The 17031-nt window shown below is 38.0% G+C and overlaps 1 protein-coding gene across 1 annotated transcript in view; it reads right to left on the bottom strand.

Moving 5' to 3' along the window:
* LOC133446219 (parapinopsin-like) overlaps nucleotides 1-8413 on the bottom strand; it is a 98001-nt gene extending 89588 nt beyond the window's left edge. The window contains exon 1 of the mRNA XM_061724172.1: nucleotides 7605-8413. Within this exon, the coding sequence (XP_061580156.1) occupies nucleotides 7605-7974 (370 nt within the window). The 5' untranslated portion in view covers nucleotides 7975-8413. The remainder of the gene's footprint in view (nucleotides 1-7604) is intronic.
* Nucleotides 8414-17031: the final 8618 nt, after the last annotated feature.

The following is a 17031-nucleotide window of genomic DNA, read 5'->3' as shown; positions in this document are numbered from 1 at the left end:
ATAGGGTGCACTTTGAATCGTGCTGCTCTTTGAGCACGATTCCTAAATAAAAAAAATAAATAAAGGAGCATTTGAGAGTTCAGGCACAACTGATCGGTATCAATGCAAGTACAGTGGCGCCACCAGGGGGTGGCCAGGGGGGCCCACGGCCCCCCCTACAAATTTGCTGGCCACCCCACTTGCCTCAATAAAAAAATAAATAAATAAAAAACACTTGCCAGTCACTTATGCATTTCATCCCAAATCATTTGGGCAAAATGCATATCAGTAGGCGTTTTTTTTAAGTATTTCTGAGCCTAATAATAATTAAAAAAAATAAATAAATATATATACACAAAAAATAATGTGTGTATTTTTTTATTATTATTTTTATTTATTAATACAATAAATATATGATATATTAAAATATATATTTATATATTAAAAATGCATATATATATATATATATATATATATATATATATATATATATATATATATATATATATATATATATATATATATATATATGCCTTAGGTTTTTACCAACATGGTATTAACCATTAATATATATGCAGATGAGTTAGAAAGTAAAAAAAAGAATTTAAAAAGTATTTGAGCCTGTATACTACAACAGTATAATAAAATCCTGTAACGATGGCTTTTAGTTTTGGTTCCACCCCAAGAATTGAAGTGGCCCCATCTGGCCCCCCTATGAAACATTTTTGGAGGCGCCCCTGTGCAAGTACCGTTCTGACATTTTCAAACTACAGAGAAATTGACAAAAACTATTCATTTCTGACAAGCACTTAAAACTCTTGTGATCAGAAAAATTGAATTTAAAAGAGACCTATTATGGCATTTAATGTATATTTTAAACAGGCCTTGAATGTCTTAAAAACAATCTAAAGCTTGTTTTTTCTACATAAATCAGAAATCCAGCCTGTGGGCCCTGTCACTAGTTTTACCACTTCTAACCTCTTTTTCTGCGCTCCATTCTAAGGGAAGGGGGGGTATGATAATGAGGCTCTGTGCTGATTGGCTCCCTGAATGACGTGCAGCAGGGGAGGAGCATAAACCCTCGCTCCGCCAGAGCAGCCCGAGCCTGTAAATTATCACAACACTGAATTTTCACAAATGGCAACTTTATTGTTAAAAAAATAAAATATGAGTTGTATATAAATAACATTTATGCACTATTTCAGCCGGATCTGCCCGGCGGATGCTGAACGCTGGACCCGGAGCCACGCCGGGCGCCCGGCGTGGCTCCGGGGCGCATTGCCCGTTACCGGGGATCAAACCGACAGATTTCGCTGAAAACCGGCCGGGACCGCAGGAACCGGCCTGGACTGGTAGCAGGGACTCCCGGGGACCGACCAGCGCAATTTCAGCCGGATCTGCCCGGCGGATGCTGCGCGACGGGCGCATCCGCGGCGCATCGCCCGTTACCGGGGATCAAACCGACAGATTTGGCTGAAAATCTCGGAGGGTGAAGCTGGTCCAGCCTGGGACGGACCCCCAAGGACCCAGCTCCCAAACCACCCGGGAACCTGGATGATTTAACCCGGATCCGCGGCGCCGCGGCGAAGGAAGCACCGCTCCAGCCTGTGGAGAGAGCTGGTTGTGGGCGTGGTTTCAGCAGCGGAGGCTGAACCTATGGAAATCTGCTCCCGTCGTGACGTCACGACGGGAGCAGATTCTAATCGGCTCAAAAAAAACCACGTGACACTGGGGGACTCTGTCCGCCGGGGGTCAGAGAGCTTGCAGAAATTCATGGTATTTTGTCTCCCCTGTGCTGGCAGGGTGAGGGGAGACCACTTTATATATGTTAAAACAAGAAAAAACGTGTTTTTCATAATAGGTCCCCTTTAAGAGGCACTCTCTTAAATCTTAAATTTATATATATTAATAAAAAAAATATATTAAACATATATGATATATATTTATATATTAAAAATGCATATATATGCCTTAGGTTTTTACCAACATGGTATTAACCATTAATATATGCAGACAAGTTAGAAAGTAGTGGCCCCATCTGGCCCCCCCTATGAAACAGTTTTGGAGGCGCCCCTTCTTCAACTACAGAAAAACTGCCAAAAACAATTCATTTCTGACAAGCACTTAAAACTCTTGTGATCAGAAAATTTAATTTAAGAGGCACTCTCTTAAACTGCATTAGATCTCTAGTAAAAAAGCAATATAAATGTCTCTGATCCCTTTAAGCCCCACAGTCACCGCTGTACAGAGCAACTTATTAGGTTTTGCAAGATAAAGAGATTTGCTGCATTGGTTTTTAAGCTTCCCCTGTAACTCAACTTCAACTCAACTTCCTTTTATTGCCACACGGCCACATTGGTCACGGTGCAGGTGGTAGCTGCAACAATACACCACAGCAGTACAAAACACAGAATGTTTCCAGAGAAAAAAGACAGAGTAATAACAATTGCAGACAAAACTGGACAAGGCACACAACAGCACATATAAGACCAAATTGATCTCACAAAAATCCGTGAAATGCCCACGACCTCTCACCACTATTTTCCGTGGCACCAACACGGAAATGGTATAATTCCGTGTGAGCACCACGGATATTGTACCATGCAAAGTCAATGGGCTCCGTTGTCGTGATATATACACGGATTATTACATTATTATTATTATTCTTTATTATAGTGGCTAAGTTATGAGTTTTCGACGTGCAAGTTACTGTTTGTTACTGTCAGTTTGTAAAAGCATGTTTTTAACGCTGTTTTAACAGTGTTTTGATGATTTTTAACAGTATTTTGACGGCAAGTATATAACCGTGTTTTCTAGTATTTAACGTAAATTCGAGTATTTAACCATGTTGTTTGTTGTCGCCATGACGACGGAGGTGGCGTAAGTGATGTGAAATTATTATTTTTAGCAAAAACCACAAGCCTTTCCTACTTCTAACCAATCATAAGTGGTGCATTAACCTAACCAGACCTTAACCAGAGCGTCGTCCAGCCACAAAATATCATTTTTAATTGCTTTTGAACCAGGAAGTGGAGACGATAGGCGATTTAAATTCATTGTTTTAACCATTCTGCCATTTCGTCAACCATAGGGAATTCCCTGGGCGTCCCCTCTACGTCATAGAGTGACGAGTGGAGATCCTGGTCACGTGACGAGTGCCCCGATCGCGGATGTGATGTCATAGATTACTGTTGCTATCGACGTGGAAGTAAACCGTTTTAAAATAAAGTTTCATACAAAAAAAAGCAAGTAAACCGTGAAATATATTGTGCTTTTGAACGGTAAATATTAAAATAAACCGTACCCAGGTACATTTACAACTTATATTGAACCACTGTGAACACATCAGTCAGTTACATGATGTTAAATAGACTATCTTAAATAAATAAACATATTTACAATTCCTTAACATACATCATCTCTATAAAATGTAGTTACTATTTTACATGCACTACATAATAGAAATATTCAATTGATATATGTTTTTTAAAACGTTTTTAGGGTTAGGGTTAATCAAACCAATGTGACTACAAATATGGCGCTGATTAGCATAAAGCTGCATAACATGACTCTAGGGAAATGTAGTTCTTAGCAAATATAATTTTTTTTCACAGAAATGGAGGTTGTTAATACTAAAATAAGAGTGTACATAGTAGTTTAAGGGCATGATACACACATTTGTGTAAATATATTTTAAATATATAATTGTTAAATGTGTGAAAATTAATTTTAACTTTAATACTGTAATAATCCGTGTATATATCACGACAACGGAGCCCATTGACTTCGCATAGTACAATATCCGTGGTGCTTACACGGAATTATACCATTTCCGTGTTGGTGCCACGGAAAATAGTGGTGAGAGGTCGTGGGCATTTCACGGATTTTTGTGAAATCAGGTTGATCAGACAAGACCACCGAAATAGGACAAGGAATTAAGCATTAAGTAGTCGTACGGCCGAGGGAAAGAAAGAGTTGTTGTATCTCTTGTTCCTTTTACCCAGTGACTTATAAATAATCCTCCTCTGGGAGCAGAGGCGCTTAAACAGATAGTTAGCAGGGTGTGAGGGTCCTCAGTTATTTTAGTTGCCCGTGTGATGGTGTGGTGTTTGTAAAGGGAGTCCAGTGTGGGGAGTTCATGTTTAGTGATTTTTTAAGCCCTTTTAATGATCCTGTCCAGTCTGTGTAGTGTATGTTTGGTTGTATTGCCGCACCATATGGTGATTGATAAACACTGAATATTTTGGATTATGGCAGTGTAGAATTGGACCATTAAATTCTTCCTGATTCTGTATTTTCTTAGTTGTCTGAGGTGAAATAGTCTCTGGTTTGCTGTTTTGAGAAGATGAGTGGTGTTGGTGGTCCCAGTTCAGTTTATTGTTGATGTGTGTGCCGAGGAATGTGACTGAGTCTGTGGCAGAGATGGGTTGGTTGTTGATGACGATGCGTGCGATGGAGACCAGTGGCGTCAATTCAGTCAAAGCTAAGGTGTGGCTAGGTTACGAGTCACAGAATTTAACTACAGTATCAACCAACATGCCCAGCAAATACTCATCACAGAAGTCTATGTAGCTTATCTGTGTGGTCAAGAAAATTTGAACTTTTTCAAATTCAGTCTCACTCACATCCTGCTAACTATGAACTACACTACACTTTAACAAAGTGTTGATCAATTCAGTCAATGCGCCTTTACGCAATACCAATCCGTTTTTGGCACCACGGCAGCAAGAGTTAGAGAGCAGAAATAGCGTATCTGACAAACGCAGGTAAAGGGGACCTATTATGAAAAACACGTTTTTTATTGCTTTAACATATATAAAGTGGTCTCCAAAGGACTAAAGGAACCAAATTGTGCAGTGTCTGTTCACCCCAGCCGGATGATCCATCCAGTGTCATGTGACTTTTACGAGCCGTTCAGATTTGCGCATTTTCGTTACGTCACCAAAATGCAAACCACGCCTCGGTCTAATCCGCTGCTGAAACCACGCCCACAACTAAATCCGCTGGCCGGAGCGTCTGCCATTGTTTAGAAACGGTGGCTGTTTGAACAACGAGGGACAGTAAACATTAGGTTTTGCATCGACACTAAAGCCTGAATTATTGTTCTGCGTCAACCCAACGCAGAGCACACGCCGTCGTGAACCCTTCGGACTTCTCCGTCACTCCATTTCTCCGTGGTGCAGTACCCCCCCAGAGCGCTAATTCGTGATCTTTTCCTGAATGGGTTATCCGACTTTTTCCGGTCACAGTGAATGAAAGAGTTAAGGACAACTATTGTGCAAAAAACCAAAACAAAAAAAATCACACATACACGAAGAAAAGAGCGCTGAAAGTTCACGACTGCTTCAAACCGCAGACCGGAAATGCGTTGCTACCAAGCGAACCAATCACAGCCCTCTCGTCTGCGTCGCCTCGACGCGTAGTTACAATTTTCGGGAGGTGCACGTCAGTGACGGCGCATGTGACGGCGTGTGGTCTGTGTCGACGCGTAGCACACGCCGTAGGCGCGCCGTCGTTTTTGACGCAGAACCATAACTCAAGCTTTACCCTCATAAAAGGATCAGTGCCCACAGTACGGACCCGGCAACTGCACATGAGTCAGCGGTAAGTGTACGGTACGGTAAGGTTAGAAGCGGTAAAAATGAAGACATGGCCCAGAGGCTGAATTTCTGATTTATGTAGAAAAAACAAGCTTTTGATTGTTTTTAAGACATTCAAGGCCTGTTTAAAATATCCAACTCATTCTGTTCACCTCATTCACTATGTCAGTGCAACAATATCACGACATCCCAGTTTAACTTCAAACAGTTAAAGTCCAAATGCAAAAAGGAGAGGGAGAGAGCAGAAGAGAGAAAGAGAAAGAGTAAAAAAAGTCAAATATTTCCCTTAAACAGATTTATAAGAGGGTAGGATGATTTGATATCTTACCTTAAGATGAACTTGCATAATTAATTAATCAGTGGCTAACAGCCTCGTTAATAGCCTGACTCCCTCCGCTGCCGGGGCAACATTGGACCCATCACTTCTTTTGTTTTTCTTTTTAATTGCGTGGTTTCCTGCTTCCTTTTCATTTTTGTAAGTTAGTAACAATGCAAAGCGCGCAAAAAACGAGATTGATCAAGCGACTACTGTCGTCAGGGACGCTGGGACATCACATTTCAACATATGAGGGGAATACAGGTGTTGGGAAAGATAATACTAATGAAATCGATCATGTTGTTCGGACTTGCATTTGTAGTTATTTTATATGTATTAAATAATAGAATAATTAATACAAATAGACACAGAGTAATTCCATATTCCATTGATTTATTTATTTAGTTTTTTCTGGTGTACATTGTGTAGCTAAGTGAGTGTGATATTGTATATTGATGATTTTCTGTTTCTGGTGTCTTATAATCCTGTAAGGAATGGGTCTTCGGACATGACACAAAAATAAAACTCATTCATTCATTCATTCATTCATTCATTCATTCATTCATTCATTCATTCATTCATTCATTCATTCATTCATTCATTCATTCATTCATTCGTTCGTTCGTTCCATACATTTATTTAAAAAACAAACATTTACATGTTCCCCTGAAGCCAATGTGTGACAGCTGCCATATATATCCTTTATTTAACCAGGTTTTAATCTCATTGAGATTAAAACCTCTTTTTCAAGAGTGACCTGGCCAAAATGGCAGCATTAAAACAATACAACAATACATACAAACACAGACAGTCAGTCACACATTCCGGGGAAACAATAGTAAAACAATAGTAACATTTACACAACGGGGCAGTCACAAGAACCGAGAGAGCTAATTTCTCCGTCTTTTAAAATTGATTTGAATTCACCCAAGATACTAGATCAACCAATTTCAATTCCTTCTGCGCATCATAATTGTATATATCATATCATCATATCATTATAATCAGTACTGGAGTTGTAAAAAAAAAATCAGGGGGGATGGTGGATTTTATCATATGGGGACAGATAATTTGTGCTGATTACAAATAATATAATATATTACAAATAATAGCAGTGACCAAAACACCTGCAGAAATACTGCAGGAATGACATAGCAGCAGTTAAATGCAGCCTTCTGTAAGCTTTAAATATCCTCTGGGCTTACATCAAATACATCAAAACACAACAATAAAAAACACTGAACTTATCAATATGCCTCTGTCCTTCACAGGATAAGTAAAATGGATCACTGCAAAAACTCTAAATCTTAACAAGAGTATTTGTCTTATTTGTAGTTAAAATGTATCATTTTAGTAAAAAAATCTCATTACACTTAAAACAAGACTCATCACTGGAAAAAACAACAATTTTCACCTGTTTCAAGTAGATTTTCACTTAAAATAAGTAGAAAAATCTGCCAGTGGAACAAGATTTTATTGCTTTTAATGAGAAGATAAATCTTGTCCCACTGGCAGATTTTTCTACTTATTTCAAGTGAAGATTTACTTGAAACAGGTGAAAATTGTCAAATAAGTTATTTTTCTGGTGATGACTCTAAATGTTGAAATAGCAGTAAAACCACATTCATTGATGAAATGACATAAGGGATGGAAAGGTCGGTGCGTCGGTGTAACGCAGAACCATAAATTGTCCCTTAACAAAGACTCACCGAAGCAGGAGTTGATGAAGCCGTACCAGTTGCATCCTCCCCGGCCCAGCAGCCACCTCCCTCGGACGCTGGAGGCGAAGCTGAGCGTGGTTCCGAACAGACACACCAGCATGTCGCTCACGCTGATGTTCAGCAGCAGCATGTTCACCGGGGTGCGCAGCTTCTTGAAGCGGACGAACAGCAGCAGCACGACCAGGTTGTTGAAGAAGCCGAAGGTCATGATGAAGCCCAGCACCACGGACAGCAGCACGAACCCCGCGGGGGGCAGGGAGGCGGCTCCGGCCGCCGCGTCCTCCGGCGCAGCGTCGCTCTGGTTCAGGCTGGAGTTCACTCCTGCAGCCGGGCCGGGAAACATGCTGTGGTGGTCCATTCATCTGACTTCACTCTGGACCGACTTTCTTTTGCTTTTTGCTGTCACATCAGCTCAGATTTGGAAAGTTTTTTTAGAAGAACAGCAGCCTCCTCCGGTATTTCTTTGTGCGCTTCATGTTGTCAAAAAAGGCGCATTCCTCCTTTTATTTCTAAAGAACGCTGTTTTTTTTTTAAAAAAAAAACGTCCCCAAAGGCTAAAAAAAAAAAAAAAAAAAAATTAAAAATTACATTACAAACATGAAATACCACCTGTTACCTGAGGGCTTCTTTCTTTTCCTCTTTTTCTTTTTCCTCCCAAACACCGCACTGACTTTAAGGTGGTGATGGGGAGTTTTTATCCATATTTCATCCCAATTTACACTGTCTCTACTTTTTTTTTCTAGCTGTTTTCTCTGTGTTTGTGGGACTCTGTTATCTTTTAGTCCCTTTAAGCTCGTTGTAATCAGTCCTCCCAGCGCAGAGTCCAGCAGGATGACCGCGGAGTGAAAAGTGCGCTCCGCTCCGGAGGTTTTAACGGCGGAGCGGCTCTGACGTCACGGGGAGGCGCGTGAGTGAGCGGGGGATTATTATATAGCCTATATATCAACTTTATTGCAGACACAGGTCCATATGAAACATAATACAATATAAAACGTATACAAAAGAAATACAAAATATACATTTATAATACAAGCTATTGCTTGTATATACAACATTTTCAATTTATAAAACATACAAGCTGCTGCAGCAATGCCACCTTAGCCTAGAGGGGAATCTATAGCAGCTTTTCAAAGGGCTGACTAAAGCTTATGTGCTTTAGTGTCTTGTGTATTAATAATAAAAAAAACAGGTAGACACAGGATTAGACGAAGAACAAGGTATGACCATCATCATTTATTAACCTTTGTGCTGTATGCGGGTCAAGGGAGGGTGAAGGGAGAAAAAAAGGAAGGGAGGAAGGAAGAAAGGAGAAAAGAAGGAAAAAGGGAAGGAAGTAGGAAAGGGAGTAAGGACGGGAGAAAACATGGAAAGAAGGGAGAAAGGAAGGAAGGAAGTAGGAAAGGGAGTAAGGAAGGGAGAAAAGATGGAAGGAAGGAAAGAAGGAAGTAAGGAAGAAAGGAGAAAAGAAGGAAAGAAGGAAGGAAGCAGGAAAGGGAGTAAGGAAGGGAGAAAAGATGGAAGGAAGGAAGGGAGGAAGTAGAAAAGAAGGAAAGAAGGAAGGAAGTAGGAAAGGGAGTAAGGAAGGGAGAAAAGATGGAAGGAATGGAGAAAATAAGGAAAGAAGGAAGGAAAAGCAAATAAGGTAATAAAGAAACGAATGACGGAAGGGAGGTAGAAAAAGGAGTAAAGGAGGGTAAAAAAGGAGGAAACGAGGAAGGAAGAAGGAAGGAGAGAGCAGGAGGAAAGAAGGATAGAAGAATTGGGTCATTTTGACCCAAAGACAGTACAAGGGTTAAACAAAAAGACCCCTGGGAACAAGGAAGGGTTTTTTCTGGAGAACCTCAGTCTGCTTAAAGACAAAAGGCATCAATGAAGACATTTTTGCTTCCCATCAAACTCAGAAAGGTTAGATATCCATTTCAAGAATGATTTGGATTCATTATGAAAGAGGATTAACAAGTTGTGTATTTTTCTAGAGGGGAATGTTTCAAGTTCACTCCAACATCAAACTCAGCAATGAAACTAGTGGTGGGGAAAAAAATCAATGTTGCAATATATTGTTGCGTTCTCTGTCGCAATAAATAATCGATAAACTGACGGCAAATATCGATATTTTATTACAACACACATAATGTATTTACGCATTGTCACCGCACTATTGTTCATGCACTTTAATTAGTCCAGCTGTACAGTGTTTACATTTACAGGACTAGGAGGCAGTGAGGTTTATACAAATGCACTTTCTTTGTACATTGTATGAAGTTTTGGCATTGAATAAATGCATAACTACAGACGTTTTCCTTTTTATGGGTATTTTTTCTGATGAAATTTCTTACAATATATCGAATATCGTGTATCGTGATATTATCGTTATCATGATCAGAAGTGGTAGAGTAGCCAAAAATTGTACTCAAGTAAAAGTACTGTTACTTCAGAATAATATGACTCAAGTAGAAGTAAAAAGTAGTCATCCAAATAATTACTTGAGTAAAAGTAAAAAAGTACTTGGTGAAAAAACTACTCAAGTACTGAGTAACTGTTGAGTAACGTCTGATTTATTTTTTAACACAACCATTCAAACAGACAAAAGTACAAAATAAGCATCTTCAAATTAAATCAATAAAATAATAAAATAAATTAGAATTTATAAAAAATAATTTAAAAAAATCTTAAAGTAAATTCAAGTACTTTAATAAATAATAAAATAAATAAAATAACAGAATAAAAAAATAAATTAAGCACAAGTAGCACAAAATTTCAAGCCTTTGTACTTTTCTTTTTTAACCAGGCAGAACTAGAACAAACATGAACTCATAGAAACTCTGTGTGTGTTTGAGTCTGTGTAAATGTGACAAAACATGCAAAAACAAACATTTTTCCCAAAGAATCACCAGTGATGTCATGAGATTGACGCGTACGTGGATAAAAGGGATAAAAGAAAAGTAACAGCTCAACGTAGCCTAATGTAGCGGAGTAAGAGGAACAGTTTCTTCTTCACAAATCTACTCAAGTAAAAGTAAAAAGTATAGTGATTCAAAACTACTCCTAAAAGTACAACATTTCCCAAAACTTACTCAAGTAAATGTAATGGAGTAAATGTAACTCGTTACTACCCACCTCTGAGTTACTCGTATCGTCCCACCCTAAATGAAACGTTGTAGAGCTACGACTCAGACCGTTAGAGTCCATGAAAGAAACGACAAAGACTCAGCTAGTTGTCAGGACAAGCTTTCCGGGAGAAAAAGTCTTGACAGCACGGTTTGGGTTTGTGAAGTTGCATCTCAAACCACGAGACGTTTGACAGTTTCCTCTGACAGAGAAGACGGACGTAGTGATGTTTCACCAAAATGCAGCAAAAAGTAGATTAGACTACGACCAACAAAGTTCATCAGCACCGACTCATGCCAGCTGCTAATGTTGGAGGGCTGATCATTCAGGGTTATTTTGCAAACACAAGACCTGAATCTAAGTTAAACATTCAATCATGAACACCATCTGTCAGACAAAAGCCTTCCAAGAAAGAAAATAAACCTTGATACTGGCATATATAAGTGAGTGTGTGTGTGGTTGTATATATAGATAGATTTTCTATTGTACTTTGCTAATTTTTCTAAATTTTATATTGCTTTTTTTTCTTTTTTTTTTTAATTATTTAGCTATTTATTGGTTATTTCTATTTTTTTTGTATAAACCGTTGAGCTTGTGTGTTTTTGGCTGCTGCACGATTGAATTTCTCCTCTGGGAGATCAATAAAGTCTTCTATTCTATTCTATTCTATAAATAACCAAGTAAAAAAAAAAAGAGACTACTGAGACAAGTTAACCAAAATTCTTCCACAATGACATGAAAATAGAAAACTAGTAAAATCATCCAAAATAAAATGACTAAAGTTGCATCAAGTGTGTAATTCAGGAATAATAACATCATGTAAAATATGTTTTTCATCATCTGAAATTGTATTTCTGCAATTTCAAGACCTGATAAGAACCAGACAATTTGTTTTTACTATGTACTGATACACACAGGACTGTCTCAGAAAATTAGAATATTGTGATAAAGTCCTTTATTTTCTGTAATGCAGAAATGTCATACATTCTGGATTCATTACAAATCAACTGAAATATTGCAAGCCTTTTATTATTTTAATATTGCTGATCGTGGTTTACAGCTTAAGAAAACTCAAATATCCTATCTCAAAAAATTTGAATATTCTGGGAATCTTAATCTTAGAACCATAATCAGCAATATTAAAATAATAAAAGGCTTGCAATATTTCAGTTGATTTGTAATGGATCCAACTTTTTATGACATTTTTATGACATTTTATGACTTTTTATGACATTTTTGTGACATTTTTATAACATTTTATGATTTTTTATGACATGTTTATGACATTATATGACATTTTTATGACATTTTATGACTTTTTATGACATTTTTGTGACATTTTTATGACATTTTTTTGACATTTTTGTGACATTTTTATGACATTTTTATGACATTTTTGTTTTTTTAATTGCATTAAAGTTTTTGTGTCCTAATACCTCAGTGATATAAGGCATGTCGTGGAAACTGGAAGAAATTTGGAGGATAAGGAGAGAAGAAGTCATAATAATATAGAAAACAAACTTTTTTGGGGCATTTTCAGCACCACATCTTTAACGTTTGGACATCCCGCTTCAGACTCAGAAAAGTTATTTTTAACTTAAGAAAACTCAAATATCCTATCTCAAAAAAATAGAATATTCTGGGAATCTTAATCTTAAATTGTAAACCATAATCAGCAATATTAAAATAATAAAAGGCTTGCAATATTTCAGTTGATTTGTAATGAATCCAGAATGTATGACGTTTTAGTTTTTTTAATTGCATTACAGAAAATAAAGAACTTTATCACAATATTCTAATTTTCTGAGACAGTCCTGTAAACTTTAGCAATGATAAAGTACAAGGTGTACTTTCTCTTCTATATAACCTTATTTTTACATAAATACTTCTAAGTTTCAGACAGAAGGTTGTAACATAAAAGGAAGGTTATTAAAGTTACCGTTGGCGTTTGGGCCGAGTGTTCGGGCTCGGGTCGGTCGGTCATGTGACCGCGGCCGAGGTCAGAGCGAGGCTGAACGGGGGGTGGGATTTATTCTAACAGACTCGTGTCAGTGCCAGCTGCTGCTGCTGCTCCAAACAGAAACTGCTCAAAAGTGAAGATAATGTAATCAAGACCCGGCACGCTGGATCCACAAGTGACAGAAAAAGACTGAATAAATGGATTTGAAGGAAAACTGGTGACAGTGAATGATAAAAACTGAGTCAACAGATAACTGCAGAAGCTTCACAGCCAACTTTCACGTTCATTCAAACTGTACTGACGGACCAAGTCTCCCACCTCACATAAGCATAAAAAACATCTTCATATATTATTAATTTATCACAATTTCATTCAAGTATTGAGCATGAAATCCCAACCATGTGAGCAGCTGATGCCACTTGTTTTAGTCTTTTAAGGCAGGGGTCAGAAACCCAAAATGTTTTAGAGCCATATTGGACCAAAAACACAAAAAACTAATCTGTTTGGAGTCTGGAGCCGCAAAAAATGAAAAGTCTTGTATAAGCCTTAGAATGAAGGCAAATAGCGAAAGGCGAAATGTCGAGAAAAAAGTTGAAATGTCGAGGAAAAAGTTGAAATGTTGAGAAAAAAGTCGAAATCTCGAGATTAATGTTGAAGTAAAATCTCGAAAAAAAAAGTCGAAATCTCGAGAAAAAAGTCGAAATGTCGAGATTAATGTCGAAATGTCGAGAAAAAAGTTGAAATGTTGAGAAAAAAGTCGAAATGTCGAGATTAAAAAGGAAAGGAAAAAGGAAGAAAAAAAAGAGAAAAAAAGAAAAAAGGAAATAAAAGGACAAAAAAGGGGAAAAAAGAAGAAAAAAAAGGGAAAATGTCGAGAAAAAAGTCAAAATGTCGAGAAAATATTCAAAATGTTGTGAAAAAAGTCAAAATGTCGAGATTAAAAAGGAAAGGAAAAAGGAAGAAAAAAGGAGAAAAAAAGAAGAAAAAAGAAGAAAAAAGGGGAAAAAAAGAAAAAAAAAGGGAAAAAAGGTCAAACATTTTTGAAAAAGCTCCAGGAGCCACTAGGGCGGCGCTAAAGAGCTGCGGGTTGCCGACCCCTGGTTTAAAGGATCCTCGAGCACATTTCACCTCAGCACGACAAAGAGAAGACGTAAAGCACTTGGTAATATTTATTAAGTCTTAAAATCATTTTTACACCCCAGTGGTATGTTTCCCAGCCACGTCCCTTGAAAGCAATCAGCTTCCTGTTAATAAATCAAACAGGCCGTAACAGAAAGAGCTGCTTTTAAAACGTCAGGGTCAAAGGCGGGAAGGGATTCTGAAAAAAAACTGCATCACGACTAAGAATAAATGTCAATCTCCATCCTACACCTTCCAATTACACCTCCTCTCAAATTACCACGTTTGCTTTTGCACGAGCTTTTACCTTTTTCTTGGCTTCACGCTATAAACTGTGGAAACCGTGAGACACCCTGGGAATGACAAGTGCTTGGAAATTACATTTGAATGTCACAAAGTAAACAGCCAGCTGTGTGACGGCGGCTGCCGGCTCCCCGAGCCGCCTGTTTTTATACTTTACATGTAATTATCGTTGGGGAAAAGAACGTTAAACATTGCTTTGCTTATTGTGTCTTATGCTCCGATGCAAAGCCCAGTAACGTTATTTATGAATCTGCTGATCCAGTCCATGAAACCATCTGAACATTCCTCAGGAGTGGAGAAAATATGATCCGTGAATTATTCCTTTTCTTCTGTTTTGGGAGAAAATCTAATATACAGCAGGAAATTGGATAAAAGGATCTTTTGAAATTGGCCTGATCTGTGTAACTTATTTACGACAGCCTATACGGTACAGTATGTTTCAGAGGTTTCCTTCACATACTGTACCCTCAACCTCCACGCAGAAGTGCTTGAAAACAGTCACAGTCGAGTACGTGTATCATGATTCAACAGCAATGCAAATAAAGCTGCCCTTTCTGGACCTAATGGGGATTATATTTGGTCCTTCAGGCCGTATTTCATGATGCTTTTGTCGTCTGTGATCACTTTTGAACTGATAATCTACAGCAGCCTGTGAAGACATCCAAACCGGCGTTGCAGATGTTGACGATTAGTTTCCAGCTGAGATAATTCACAAACAACCTCAGGTTATCCCTGACTAGTTCGGTTTAACATTCAAAATCAATTAGAAGTCAGCAAGAGATATTACTGGATTTTTTTTGTTGTTTTTTTTTTTATATATGATCCATGCAGAGGCAGAGTCCAGACCCAGAGGTGTCAAGTAACGAAGTACAAATACTTCGTTACCTTACCCTTAGATGCATAACTGGGTCAAAAATGACCCGGTGAGGTTGTTTTCTTGAAATATCTTCGTAATGAAAAATTGTTATCATTTCATATTCCAGGTATTCCTCAAAAAACATGTTTTTGATATAATGCCATTTACATTTTTAACTTACCTTTTATACATTTTAAGAAATTGTAGTTTTTGTATTACTACCCCAAGCTTCCATAAGTGTGTCAAAAATGACCCGCATGCATTTTCTATGGAATCCAATGGGAACCTTTGATTCTTTTCAACTGTGGCTGTCAGGAATAAATTAACTGTGGACCACACAGACTATATCCGAAGTGTCACCCCTCAAGATTATTTTACACAGCAAGAGCTGATACGTGTAAGTATTATCTTCATATAATATTGTGTGTGTGTCTTTCATGACTGTTGTTATTATTATTTATCAACAAATTGGCCTACTTAATAACTAGCTAACACTAGCTAGCTAACTAAGATAGCTAACATTACTATATGTAGTGTGTGTGTGTGTGTGTGTGTGTGTGTGTGTGTATTTATTTATATAGCTAGATATTGATCTATTAAAAACATTACTCTTATGTTTCCTCATCCAAGGTGTCATGGCTGCTCGACAGCTGAAATGGGCCTACAGATACTTGACGATGGAGAGGCAGTAACGGGGTTGGACTCCGAGTCTGAAATGTCTGATGAGGACCCAGACTATTGCCCAGACTACAGTTACACGCACGCACGCACGCACGCACGCACGCACGCACGCACGCACGCACGCACGCACGCACGCACGCACGCACGCACGCACGCACGCACGCACGGACGGACAGAATGAATTTTCACATTTTTCTATTGCTGTTCTGGGTAATTTTCTTTTTCAAAAATGTTAAAAAGTGAAAAATAAAGATATTTCAAACATGAAATCATTCTTGTGTGGTCCTAAATATAATACTAAATATTATACAAGTGATTATTCTTAACCAAAATGACAAAAATGGCATAAAAACACATTGATTCTAATATGGGTCATTTTTGACCCACTTATGGAAGAGTGTAGGGTCCAGTCACTCGTGCATCTAAGTAGTTTTGAAACCAGTACTTTTATACTTTTACTTGAGTAAAAAACTTGAGTTGATACTTCAACTTGTACAGGAGTATTTTTAAACTCTAGTATCTATACTTCTACCTGAGTAATGAATGACGTCACACTTCCGTCGTGGACTCTGGTCAACGCCAGAACAGTTGCCAAAAAGGAAAAATGGAAGAAAAACACTCTTTACACAGTGAATATTTACAATGTGATCTTATTGCCACCGTGGCTTTTCCAGGATTTTCCATGTTTGTTTGTTTCTGTCTCTTCGTGAGCAGGATTAAAGCCTCATGGGTGGATTAACAGGAAAACTTCAACAAGATGATGAGACATCGCCGGCAACGGAGAAATGATTAACTTGTGATGAGTTTTCAGTTTCTGACTCATTGTTTGATATTTGTCAGGTATCATTGCTCATAAAAAGTTACCTTTGTGTATTTTTCTTCCCGCGCCTCCTGTTGCTAAACAAGAGGAGAGTTTCTTTTTAATTCTAAAAGGTCAACAAGACTGTGATTAGAAGGAGAAAAAGATCCCTTGGACTGATGCTAATTCCCGTCAGATGGCACATCAACAAACAACTCCCCGGACAGATGGGTCGCTCTGAAAATCAGCCCCGAGGGATTTCATGAGTCAATTACATAAGCAAGTGAAACGAGTCAAAGACGATGTAGTGTAAAGGTTCCTCGTACACATCTTTATGTACGTTTGTCTGTTTCTGGCTTTTCATTTGCATAAAGGAGTGTAGCTCCTATAATGTAATCATTTCCTGAAAATGTAATAACGCCTGGAAATGTAATAAAATTTGCAAATTAACTCAATCGAAAATGTAATAAAACCCAATAATGTAATAACTTGACCAATAATGTAATAAAATATCCTGACTGATATTGTAATAACCATTTTTACCCATAATGTAATATTATTACGTTATTGGGAATTTATTACATTTTTA

This window comes from Cololabis saira, chromosome 6, assembly GCF_033807715.1.
Source record: "Cololabis saira isolate AMF1-May2022 chromosome 6, fColSai1.1, whole genome shotgun sequence".
Lineage (NCBI taxonomy): Eukaryota > Metazoa > Chordata > Actinopteri > Beloniformes > Belonidae > Cololabis > Cololabis saira.
Note: the sequence above shows the minus strand (reverse complement) of the source record. Positions and strands in the feature narration are given on the sequence as shown.